We start from the raw sequence: 12888 nt of genomic DNA on the forward strand, positions 1-12888 counted from the left end.
ACACTAACTATACTTAAAAGTAGTTGTTATCATTCCAATTAAAGCAGCACATCGAATTTCGCTGTAGGTTGCTGATGCGAAATGCAACGTATACTTAATTACTACAGCATTAATGTCGCTTGCATATATTAGTACTTGTTACTAGCTACTTTATAATGATGACACAGTCAGGTATAATTTTGACACGTGTAGTGAGTTTAACGATCACACTTGTCGTGGGTTCGTGGCGCCGAGATTAGGGCAAGGATTTGTTATTTCAGTCTGTTCTGCCTGAATTAGGCCAAGACTGCATTTCTCTTTACTAGACTTATTGAGATTTTCTTTATTATTGTTAACCATTAGGTAGTTAAGTTGCCTGATGACCTGGCGTCATGAACATCGCTCTTAATTCGTACACTTTAGCTTCACATACTGTATTTTTGTTGTTGCAGTGAATTAGCATCGTGCTAATTTAAAGCTTACATAATATAATTTCGGACTTGTCATCCTGATTCGGCTGTTGCGGATTACCACATTATTAATAATTAAATTATATATAATTACCCGAATTTCGCTCTATTTATCCGCGGAAAAATGTTTTGTTAAATATTACTTAACAACATACCATAACCGTTTTTCATCTTGAGTGTGAATTAACTACAACTTGGCTAGGTTAGCACTCAATTTAACTGTTTGACATTCGTGACTTGGTATTAATACATTACGCTGTCTTTGTAGAATTCTATGTAATTTAGCCACGTGCAGCATAGTTTATATTAATTTATAAATTAGGGTTTATGATCGACTGGTGAATTGTTATGGGTAGTATTTGCCAGAGTTCTGTTCTTTTTATTAATTTATGAAGTGGCAGAAGTGCCATTACTGAGCTGGCATCCTGACGTGCACGCAGTTCTAACGTGTTGGTAATAGCCACATAAATATTGTCACCGTCCTCGTTATCCACTTGCCCTGTCGGTATTCATGTGTCAGCCGCGCATCATGCACCACGTGCATTCATTAACACCAACCAAACTATAATTTCTCCAAATTATTTGTGACTAAGGCTGGGACACCCTCAACTATGCCCGTTGGCGTTCCTAATACAAGGTGAACTATTTTCTCTTCTAGTGCGTCAGATATAAGGAATTCCGGTCATCTTATTATAATTATAATATCCTATATTTTGTTTACGATGACAGGCGTGTAAATTTACGTTATGCTGCACTATTTTCATTTCGATACATTCGTATTATAATAGCGACCTGGCGCCGGCCAACGATCGCTATTTATTACTTTTCTTTGGAAAAAAGCCAAGTGTCGGTCGACTGATAGCAACGTATTGACACATGCCAAAAGAAAGTCAAAGTTCGACGGCATGCGTGCAAAATATAGTACAAGAACTTCAATCATGTAACTCAAATCGACACCACTCCCAAACACTTGTAAACCGTGACATGTAAATCACCAGTTTTCTGGCACCTTCTGGGCTCTCAACGAAATCAACAATCATACGATTGTCGCACGGATTCTTATGTTCATTATATAATACAATTGTCATAATATTATGATATACTGAATATCTGATATTGTTATGGATTTTCGTTGCTTCAACGGAATCACAAGAGTAGAAAGAAATGTTTCAAAAATATTTAATAAAGTGAGAATAGGATTTGTGCAATTAAAGTTTGTCTTGATACAGCGCAGGTAAATTTTACCATCTGGTTATTATGTCAGAAAAAAAATGTGGGTGGATTGTTTTGAGGCACTTTTACAAATTTAGCATGCAAACTCGAAAGATTTATTGTTATTACGGAATAGGAGCGTGCAAAATACGGTCGAGATACAAACCAAATATTTACGTTCAAATGCGTAGCGGCCGGCGCGGTGTAAATGAAGATACGCAAAATTTCGTAGTCTACAGTCTCTCACCGAAATAGATGCACACACATGCTCCAGGGATAACAAATCTGCGATTACAAAACAGGCAATTAAATAAAAAAGATAGGAGTTGAAATGGTACAGAATGCATTTATCATTCATTATAAGTCCTTATTTCAATTTTCATTGTGTTTAGAAGAGGTCGTACGCAGTGGTTGCGCATTGAGATCAGGAAAAAGTATGAATCTGTCAGAATGGTAAAAGGGCGATAAACAGCAAGCCGCCCTGGCGTTTATCGGGCGACGCGGCGACGTATCGTCTGTGGGGCGAGGGCGCAAGGGGTGCGAGGGTGCTCCGCGTAGTGACGTCATCGCCCGCGTGACGCCTACACCCTACGCACCTCGAGGCCAAGGCCTGGCAGTACTTCGACCCTCTAATACACTTGACATTGGCTGCCCAGCAATTCCAATCACGTCTAAGCTGGATTGGAAAATAACTGAAGTAAAGAATTTTATATTATAAGTACTCAGGCGAAATTCGATACTAATTAGTGTAATCGTTTCTGTGAATCGCTGAACGGTTATAAAAAACTCGCGTTCCATACATACAGTAATTCTAAACAATTTTCCTGGTAATGTTAACGATAACGTCTATTTTATTCCACTGCCTAGCAGTTTATTTATGGCTAATACTGTTTTCTGCGTATTCTACCCTGAATAAATATACAAGCTCTCCCACTAATTAAGCCATGGAAATGTAAAAGTTTATGTTTGTTACTAGACTTTGCCGTAATGTCTGTATCAATTTAGCTTATTTCAGATGAAAGCTATTTAGCTAGGAATGTAGAATTCGTTGGTTCGCTATCTGGGATTATTGATCGCGGCTGTTGTATTGTACAATACAAGAATTCAGTAGCAAACTATGAAAATAGTTCTGTAGTCTGTACCAGAATGATATGTATAAAAATAAACAACAATTTGTTGGTTTGGCTCAGTCAATATCCTGGTAGGTAGCACGTATACATGTATTTTGATTATAATAATGAAGAAGATAAATCATTATGTAACTACTATTGTATCATTATTTTATAATGTCTAACTAGATCTGTCTTATTTCTATTATAACGAGCAAATATCAAACTGAGATAAAGTATCATTATCTTACCTTATATCTTGAGCTCTAAATAATAGTGATCATTATATCTAATGTCATTCATGAGTCGTTAATGGATATTGTACGATGTGGACTAAAATATTGGATTTATTTGTTTTTAATCAGAAAATCTGAATGGATTCTTATCTAGGCAACTGTAGGATAGGAGGAGTATATACGATTCCATTCGTATGGCTAAGTGATATGAAAAGAAGTTGTTGGACAAGATTAATCGATGTATTATGCCGAAATTTTACGTAATGTTTTTTTTTGTCGCGACAACGTGACTTTTTGAATGGTTCCACCATTGGCACGTGTAAAGAACCGTCGTTGAACAAATCTACTATTTGCATGACTAATAAATACGAGTAAATATATTAAAAAGGCCGAGAGAGCCATGTTTCCAATAGAGTGGTTCTAGGAACACTAGTTCCGGTAGTACAGGGTGTAATGACTCACGAAAAATAATGTTCGCCAATAAATATTTTAAACCAGTGATTCATTTTGATATTAATAAGAAAGACACTGATATCGATACAGATAAAAGATAATAATAATATGGAGTGGTTTGTACCTGTCTGTGTAAGAAACTAGTGACTTGCACTCTAGCAATGATATATTATGAAGGTAAGTACATATTTTGGTTTGAATTTTCCACAAATATTCAGCCAAATATGTCATCGGTCACGTGAGTTTACGTTTAGAGATGACGTAACGGGCCAGCACATACATTACGTAATGCACTCACAATCACAACAGTTCCGCAGAGCTGTGTTGTGCTTGAATTCTGGTGTACTTACAATATTCATTACAAACCTATGCGTTTAAAAATCCTATAATTATCATCGTGACCATCCGCCTCTAATCTTAATTCAAGTGAAAGCTAATACAATTGCGAGTATTATGTAATAACACAGCACAAAAATTGACCAGCACGATATCTCTTAAATCTGACCAAATTGTTTTACCATGGCTTTAACCGATGTTCTCAATAGTGTATCAAAATATGTATAATAAGCCTCAATCATCCGATAATATCAGTACAATACTGAAACATACTTATTTAGATGAGAATACTTGCACATGCAAATATGTAACACCTTGTTGATTAAAGAAATTCCCTGCATCACTCAGTATAAGAGATCAAACAATTTCGCCAGTTCAGTAAGCATATGACAGCACCTTATGAACCGTAGAATTGCGAAGAATTTTCTCATGTAGATAATACAGTTATCTTATTTCCAAATTCCTCAGCTTCTCATAAGGGAGTGAGTCGTCCTCGGGATGTCTCAGAACGGTCTGACCTTGAAGTTGATTTATCGGGAGACGAGAGTCGCACTGCGGCATTCCGGGATCAACCTTGAGGCCCCGGGATGCTTTCATGCATCTTACCTTTAACATTATGCTAACAGCTTCTTCCTGTTAAACGAAAAGTGCAAAAAGTTGGTTAAAAATGCTGATGCATTTATTCTTTGCCCTTTAATTTTGAATAGAGGACAGCGTGGGCGGTGTATTGAGAGGGTGAATCTTGCGTGGGTGTCACGGGCAAAGCGTAGGTGTTGCCTGCTTTGCTCTAAACCCTTATAAATTTTCTCTCTTGCTCGGTTATACAATGCACTTAACTGGTGTTGCACTTCGGTATTTAAAAAAATCACAAACAATAGTTTGGTCGTAATTTAAGAGCCTTGTAAACCTGCTTTAGAATTTATATTCTACATTAAACTCTTGGTTACAAGTATCATTGGATTATAATAAAACTAACTCATGATGTAGCATGCATTATGTCCCCGCTAGCACAAGGATAATATTATACACAAATGGACATGCATGGTTGCAGCAAAGGTATTAATTTTTAAACAAAAGCACATCAGTAGAGCTGTGCCGTTTATAACCAAAAGATAGCCCACTTGCACCTACGTCAGTGACTCCATAAAATATTCAGAGTTTATCCAACGCCTCGCCTGTCTAGCCTTATACACGCGATCCCCGTCTAAACTTAGCCTGTAATAGCGGGACATCACCATTTACATATTATACATATTCACTTCATCAAACCGCTAGTCAGGCCAGTCAATAGTATCAAGTATCAGGTAAACTGGCTGGCCATTGACAACTCTCGGCGGATGTGCGCATGTCTAACCTATATAATTACAATAACCCGAAATTCGTCATGGCTGCGGAAGTACGTAAACTTGAGGATAAATTTTCGTTGATTCAACCTTAACCTTAGTTTGTGACCTCGTGTGTCAGTGAACAGAAACAGAAAAGAAGCATATTGTATTCGGAATTTGAAGTTCCTTGGATAATAATGGACACCCAACATTTAGTCTGCTACAGAGTAGAAATAATATTCATACTGAAGGTAAACATTGTGGCAACATACTCATCTCGGGAAGTATTTTATGTTGTCTGTCACGTTGTAATAAGATTAAGGTAGAAACGCCCTATTGCTACTATCACATTTCAAGTAACCGTGAACAATGCTTAGTACTTGACCTTAGCCATTTAACCTTCCAAACAACACGTGCTATATCCGTATACTTCATATTTTCCGAATAATAGCCCTTAAAACTCGTTCGTCTTTGTATTTTAATGCTGAAAAATAATTTTCCGTACAGTCTGTAGAAAATATAATTCCAATCGATAAGACAACGTCAGAATACAATTTGTTATTCTAATCTAGCCAAAAAGTTTCAAGCAACACAACATTGAATTTTATCTTTGATAAGACTACATTACGTTATATGTTTTATCTTCGGAGAATATAAATAAACACAAGAATTGACAGATTATTCTACGTACCTGAAATCTAAATATGACAACAGTTGCTATGGCTGTTGAAAGCCATGTTTTAATAATCTACGATTTACATGTTATTTCAAAGTCAAATGCTGTTGCTGTTCGTGGTTTCAAGTCGTAGCATTTAAGAGTGTGGTGAGGTGCCCGGTACCAACTCTACCAATAAACATTGCATCATAACGATGACCCTCAACAGATTATAACACCTAACAAAACTGCATTAAGTAGTCATAGAACATCTAGTCAAGTTAAATATGAAAATTGAAAATAAATGTATAACACCACGAGTCTCGACTGTTAGAAAACTTGAATTCACTCTGTATTCATTCCGTCTTCTATAGTCAGAACAGCTTTGTGAATTATAAAAAAAATCTCCACACTTTGTTTGTTTCCTCTGCACAGTGAACTGATATACATATTAGGTATGCTATCTACATTTCAATCGGTCACCTGTGCAAGATTAAATATATCTCGTCTGTGTTTATATTGGTCTCTGGGGATTTCGATGTTATTTTTGGTTTCTGTTTTGGTTTATATAAATTGATTGACATATTTTCGTAGATCTTCATCGTAATTTGCGGAGCTTCCTGATCAGTCTGCTTAGTATAAAATACCAATCAATATTTCAATCGTCTCTCGGTTTGTTTGGTTCCGCACTGCATCAACAGAACTTCAGCTATTTTCACCAAAGCTTTGATCGATGCCTGTTCTATTTGAAGATTGTTGAAATTAATAGCTTAGAACAAACATTGGTAATAAACAGACGAACGAGAATAGTATTTCTGATTAAGTGTATATTTATGAGTTTTAGTGCCCATTCGTCGAAGTCGTGTTGCTACGCTAACAAACTGCTTTAAAATCAATGCACGTGTATGACTCTCCGATTGTGTTAGACGTCCAGACGATCATGTTATAAGAATCTTGTCTGAAACTATACCGGAATGTAAGAGATCATTGTTTCTGTAAATTATTCACTTCATGCTTTAGTTCCATTGTTTAATCGGTTTACAAAAATGTCGCGTAGTCTCGCGGCTTTTTCGTAACACAACTAGCAAAACATGCTTTATCTCATTCAGAACCTTTTAAAAATATTTCTAGATGAAGCAATGAAATACTAGTCTGCTTCAAGATACACCTGCGCTACGTTACCATTGTTGGCAGTAGCTGACTGCGTTCTCTGTAGGCTGATGAAAATACATTTCATAAAGATTATGACGCAAACTTTTCTTGGAATCTCTGTTGGAATGAATCAAACATTTTCACAATGAATACAATAAAGTTGTAACAATGAAGAAGTTCTAACTTATACAGCAACACATTTAGGGTTTGATGTTGATGCAGACTCTCTTTCTGTCTTTAAAGGTAAATCCTGGGAACAGTTTAATTTGGTCTAACCTGTGTTTGAGCTAAGAATGAATCGTTTGCAGCGTGTGGACATACTTTAATTAGCACTGCGGGGTATACTTTGGCGAATGGCCAATTTATTTGGGGGAATTCACCCGCGGCTGGATTTTTGGTTTTCTTGGGAAGCAGAAGCTTTGTTCACCAAAAACAGCTCGTTTAATGTAAGAAATTGAAGACTTTCCGAGGCTTGTTCCAGTATGGCCTCTGTCATTGAAAGTTCACTTATCGAATGTGAACGGTCGATAAGTAGAAGCTACAGGATTAACAGAAAGCAATGACACGAGAGTTAAATAATTTTGTAATCTGGATTACGTCTTCTTCACGGCCATTAATACGCATTATCGTACATTTTTCTAATTATATTCTTTGTAATCGATAGACAACGTTTTTTACATTATGTTAGGTCGTCGTTAAGATTAGGCACAATTTAGTTATTCGCAGCTTTGTTGGCTGGTCATTTATGATGTCACGTTGATAAGGGTGCCGCTTGGTATAGTTGCACGCGATCTATATTTGGGGTTTTGTCGATAAGGTGAAGGTCAAAGAAACATTTGTGTGTTAATTGATAATGTAAATTATTATCGTTTTATTTTAAATATGCTGATACAGCTATACCTAAATTACACGAAAAAGTAGTTCTTCTTTTTATTGAATTTGTTATCTCACTCAGACCATGATTTGTAGTGGAAATTTTAACCACTTAATCCGAGTTGAACTGGCCGTTATCATTGTTGTTATGGTGTAGATAATGCTTATAATCTTAGCAGAGCTAATAGGTTGTATTGTGAAATATAAGCTTCTATAGTACTTGCTAATACCAGGTGAAGGATTTACTGCTTCTCAAATATTGTTTTAGTTGCACATAAAATTTAACAACGTAGCGTGCTAGTAAGACAAACATTTGTTGTTAGTAAACTAAGTTTTAATCAGATTTGAAAATTGTTAACGCAATTGCGTAATATTGATGTATCTACGTAATACTAATATAGACATTGTTGTCATCAGAATTTGCTTTGTTGTCTAAAGTCTTTGTGTACCTAATTTCACGGTTCTTCTGATCTCGTCAGTTAGTTGTTTGGTATCTTCCATCAGTTCTTTAAAGACTCATGTTGTTGTCTTGTTTTCTCATCATTACGATCAATAAATCACATCAGAGTCTATTATGATCCTCAATCTATAAATACAATAAAAGGATCAGACAAAGTTTCGCAAGCTATATTTGCAATATGTCACAAAAGTGTATATACAGTCGTTATCTTATCTGTTAAGTAATGCCCACGGTAATCTGTGCTCTAGAGAGGTTGTGTGAAGCACTAGTGAACCATACGATGTTGGTGTCAGGTGCGCGACGGACGTCGTACCCCGGCGCGGGAGCTCATAGCTCCGACCTAAGCTTTGAGGCAAACTCTACGCGGTTTGATGAGGTAAGACCTAATTTGAAGCGGTATGGACTGATCTTACCAGTTTGGGTGGTCTTTGAAATGACGTGTGGGTTTTCAGTTGCTTAGATTTTTTATGAAGCCACATTTGTATTTGTAAACTGGAAATAGGTAACCAGGTGGTTTTGGAAGGACAGACATACTGTAGAATGGACCTGTTGTAAGTGTTTTCTTTAATCAATATAGTAGAATCAATAGCACATCATTTTTATTTAAATTATAAGTAGAATAAAGTATTGGACATCTAAAGTTCATTTTTTATCTCCACAGAAGCAGATCACAAAATATTGATTAAGGATAAAATCGTTAATGTATTTCTCTTGTATTTTCACCAAACTAACTTAGCTTTTAGGATTTAGATTTCCATTGTTTTGAAGTCGGGTGAAGTGACATTTACAAAGCGGGCTTTCACAAAGGCATGTCGTTAAGCCAGGGGTTGGCGCGGTGTCAGATAGCGCCAGCCTAATTATTGTGACTTGACCTTTATCATTAGAGAAAGCGTTTTATCATCAAACTGTCCAGTCAATGCCAAGTACAAAGAAAGGGATAATGTATGTTTTATCTCCGAAAGTAGAGCTTATTGCAACTTAATGTTATCGTGAAACATATCTACGGATTTCATTAATTCGTACCTATAATCTTTGACGTGGCAATTGATTGATTCGATAAATCAATTAGGTAAATCTAAATTTTCAGTCTTAATCTGTCTGACTTTCAAATCGATAAAAGGTTGCAAGCAGAGACGCACTAAACCTACGTTTATCCAAATTTTTTGGGAAACAGATTTCTTATGTAAACTACATATATTGTATAAGTAGTTGTGTTTACAGATTGTAAAGAATGCCGTACCTACTTATAAATTATTAATTTATATAAATTCCTTTAATGATTTGACTTGCTAATGGTAACACTAGCAATGTTTGCCTCTTAATATATTCAAAACAAAAATATTTGATCAAATGGGGACAGGTTTAAATCACGTCAGACGTTTAGTAACTCATCATTCCCAAATTGAGTTGTTTATAAAAAGTGTTATTACTCTATTGAATCTGCCATCATATAATTGAAGGAGACGATAAATTCGCTTCGTTTCAAGTTCTTTCATCGACCGATACACTAAGTGATCCTTATGCGCTTCGAATTGCGTCTGTGCGGACTGATATAAAACAACGTCAATGCCCTATTATTGTTCTGAATGTACACCGGTTTATACAGAAGCAATAGTAATGGCCGCCGTCCACCGGCTCACAATAATTATATCGATTTTTAATAAATCGCTTCACAGAAGCTTCCTGTTGGTTTGCATTTGGTTTGCATACGATGGGGATAAAAATATCGTGTTAAAAGTAGTTCTGAACTCGTAGTGTATGCGAAATCTAATGCGTAGTTGCGTTAAGATATAACATCTGGTACTACACTGGTCCGAATATAACTGATCAAAACCATGGAACCAAAATGATGCCAGAAAATCTTATCCCTTAATTAATATTTTTGGAAACACGTTTATAATTTTCGATGTTTTTGAAATTAATGTTGCTGATATTACTATTTTTACTTTTACTGCTCTTTTGCACATTCCCTGTTTCGAGGCGTTGCTATATTTATTTTACGGCCTTTCAGTAACTGGCGCCAGATCGTTAGCTCTTGAAAATTTTTGCAGCTTTGTGTAAGGACTCAGTATCTTCTGTTATATTTAATTTTGTGATATAGCTCCTAGCTCCTATATCATATTATGGTTTTTCGTCACCAGTCTTACATATATTGCCTTGTTCAATTAGATGAGTTTCAGCTGTAGCATTGTTTGAAAAATATAGATTACTTGTTATTGTTTGGTTTCTTATGGTTTTTGTTATAACTGGTTTATTTATCTGCTGCACATAGCTCCTATATAATTACCATGTTTAGCTTATTTAGCTTAATTTTCTAGAAAACAGTTTTAATGTTTTGCAACTAATTTAGACTCATATTGCAGTAAGTGTTACTTAGTTCTCACGAGTTCATTCTCATATTATCTAGATTGTGGTAGAAGTCAGGTGCCATTTAGCAATTATTGTGTCATGTTTTCAGAGTTTAGATCTCTCTCTTTATCTTCCACTATTTGGATGATGCTCTGCTGATTTAAGTCAGTATCATAAAGCTAAATGTTTAAAGTAGGAACACCAATAACAATAGCTTATTGTGAATCAAAATACGTTGCTTAATGAATAATAATCACCTGTGTTAGTGCAGTGTTCCACAGTGAATGCATTTGTTATTGCGTTGCATCGGTGACCGGAACAAACAGTAGTTTTTCCGTTCTAATCATCAAATTGTAATGTTACAGGGGTCAAATGGGGTTCGTTTACACGGGCCGGTAGTGGTCGGACAGGTACCTCCAGACGGGCTCCCGTGGCGAGACAATGCCGTCCCCTGCTGTTCCGGCTAGGTCGGGTATCCCTCGCGCCGATGTGTGCGACCTCTGTTTACAGATACGGCACACAGCGGCCTGCTGCGCAACATTGATTCGTGGTTCGCGCTTCGCCCGCTATCGTCTCAGTCACTAGTGCGCAACGCCAAGAGAAACAAGTGTTCGCGCTTCGCAGCGCCACTTTTATTTTTGCGTTAATTTTTTTTGTGCAAGTCTACGCTTCAACAAAGGAAACCTGTTTTAAATTGCTCTTGTATTCTTTGGTGGAAACGAAAGAGTAGAGTATCATTCTAAACTGTGTTACATAGCTTGGCTCTCTACCTAGTTCGGTTCCTGTGTGTTGAGTAATATTCTGTGTCAGTTGTAGTGGTTGTGCTTGTGATAGACTCGGACAATTTCATCGTGAACGTGTTCCAAATTGGGATTTCACCACGAGCGGGCTCAAGGAAGTTTATAGTCAAGTGAGTTAATGACGACATACACGCGACTCTACTTAGACGGTAGAGTTCCACAATTTGTTTTGTTTGACTTTCTTTTTTATGTTTGTGTCCGCCTAATTTACAATTAAATGTGTGCTGAATTGGTAATTAGATTGAAACTGGTTTATTATGTCCATGTGATTGAGTCTACTCTAAAATGTCTGTGAGGAATCGCTGGGAAACTCATGATTTTCTGAGGTGTAAGTACATTTGATGAAAATGTAGATGCACCGTGGTGCTCGCGTGACGGCTCCGTACCGAGTCGCACCACCACCACGTCGCTCGAACGTCACTGTCCCACTACGCTGGCTACACGCTCTAGAGCGCCACTTATCTCGAATGGTGACGGTGTGCTAGTAAGCGAATCAATTGGTTTCATGGTTAAAATTTGACTTTTAAATACGATAAGTACGTAAAGTCGATAAAGCTGCAGTAATACATATTTCATTTTCCTCTGTTTTCCAACCAAAATAGCTGTTATAAAGACTACTACAGAAATCAATGAACGTTTGATGAGTAAACAGACGCTACATAACATTTAGAATAGTGTCGGAACCGGACGTATGTATTGATTCAAATCCGCTCTTGATTTAGTTGTTCTGCTGTATTGTACACGGGCTATTTTGGGAGCTTGGTTGCCATGTAAATTAAGTGAATAAATGCAAAAACTCTGACACTATGTATTTATTCATCTTTGATTGAATAAATATTTGCAATTTTCGGTTGTCTTCCATACAAGAATAACATGTTTCTGATAAACAAGTCAAATGTTTAAATCTTTTTGCAAATAAGGTTTAACAAATAAACAGGTTTTTTATACAGTGTTGTTTAAAAGCGTACAAATATCCGAATGGAGAACGGGAGGTTCTCATTTTTTACCATTTGTGAAATTGATTAAAACTGCATTTTTAAGGTTCATTCTCTTTTTTATATTCACAAGCCTTCTAACATAATGTCGATGTCCTAAAACTACAATTTTTGAGTAGTTCATATACGTCATTGTCTACAGAATTCATAGGCTAGTTCTGTAGGTAAACAAAAACAGAACGTTTAACTAAATATTGTGATGACGTAGTTACGAGTCGGAAGACTTGATTGTGAAGCGCTGTTGAACTAGCATCCATTAGGCGAAAGGTTGCCAAGTTGCGTTCGTATAGCGACAGTTACATTTGTTTGGTGTTGATTAGTTCCAATTATGCCTTTGTGTGGTTACAAATGTAATGGCATTTGCTCTGCAGTTGTATTACAAGAATTAGTATGATCTTTTCAGTATTTAGCCACTTCACCACAAGGTGTAAAGATCGGAGTATCTCTTTTGTCCAAAATGGTTTAACTACCACCACCTAAGCCA

At 36.5% G+C, this 12888-nt stretch overlaps 1 protein-coding gene across 3 annotated transcripts in view; it reads left to right on the forward strand.

The window, feature by feature from the left end:
- LOC110372867 (inositol hexakisphosphate kinase 2) overlaps positions 1-12888 on the forward strand; it is a 38743-nt gene that overhangs the window by 10049 nt on the left and 15806 nt on the right. Inside the window, exon 1 of one of the 3 annotated variants that reach the window (XM_021329876.3) lies at positions 8469-8636. The exons of 1 other annotated variant lie outside the window; for it this stretch is intronic. In XM_021329876.3, coding sequence (XP_021185551.3) covers positions 8484-8636 — 153 coding nt within the window. In that variant the 5' untranslated portion in view covers positions 8469-8483. Of the gene's footprint in view, positions 1-8468; positions 8637-10890; positions 11520-12888 lie in introns of those variants that run through there. One more of the 3 variants, XM_021329878.3, reaches the window with a different exon arrangement.

This window comes from Helicoverpa armigera, chromosome 8 (genome assembly GCF_030705265.1).
Source record: "Helicoverpa armigera isolate CAAS_96S chromosome 8, ASM3070526v1, whole genome shotgun sequence".
Taxonomy (NCBI): Eukaryota; Metazoa; Arthropoda; class Insecta; order Lepidoptera; family Noctuidae; genus Helicoverpa; species Helicoverpa armigera.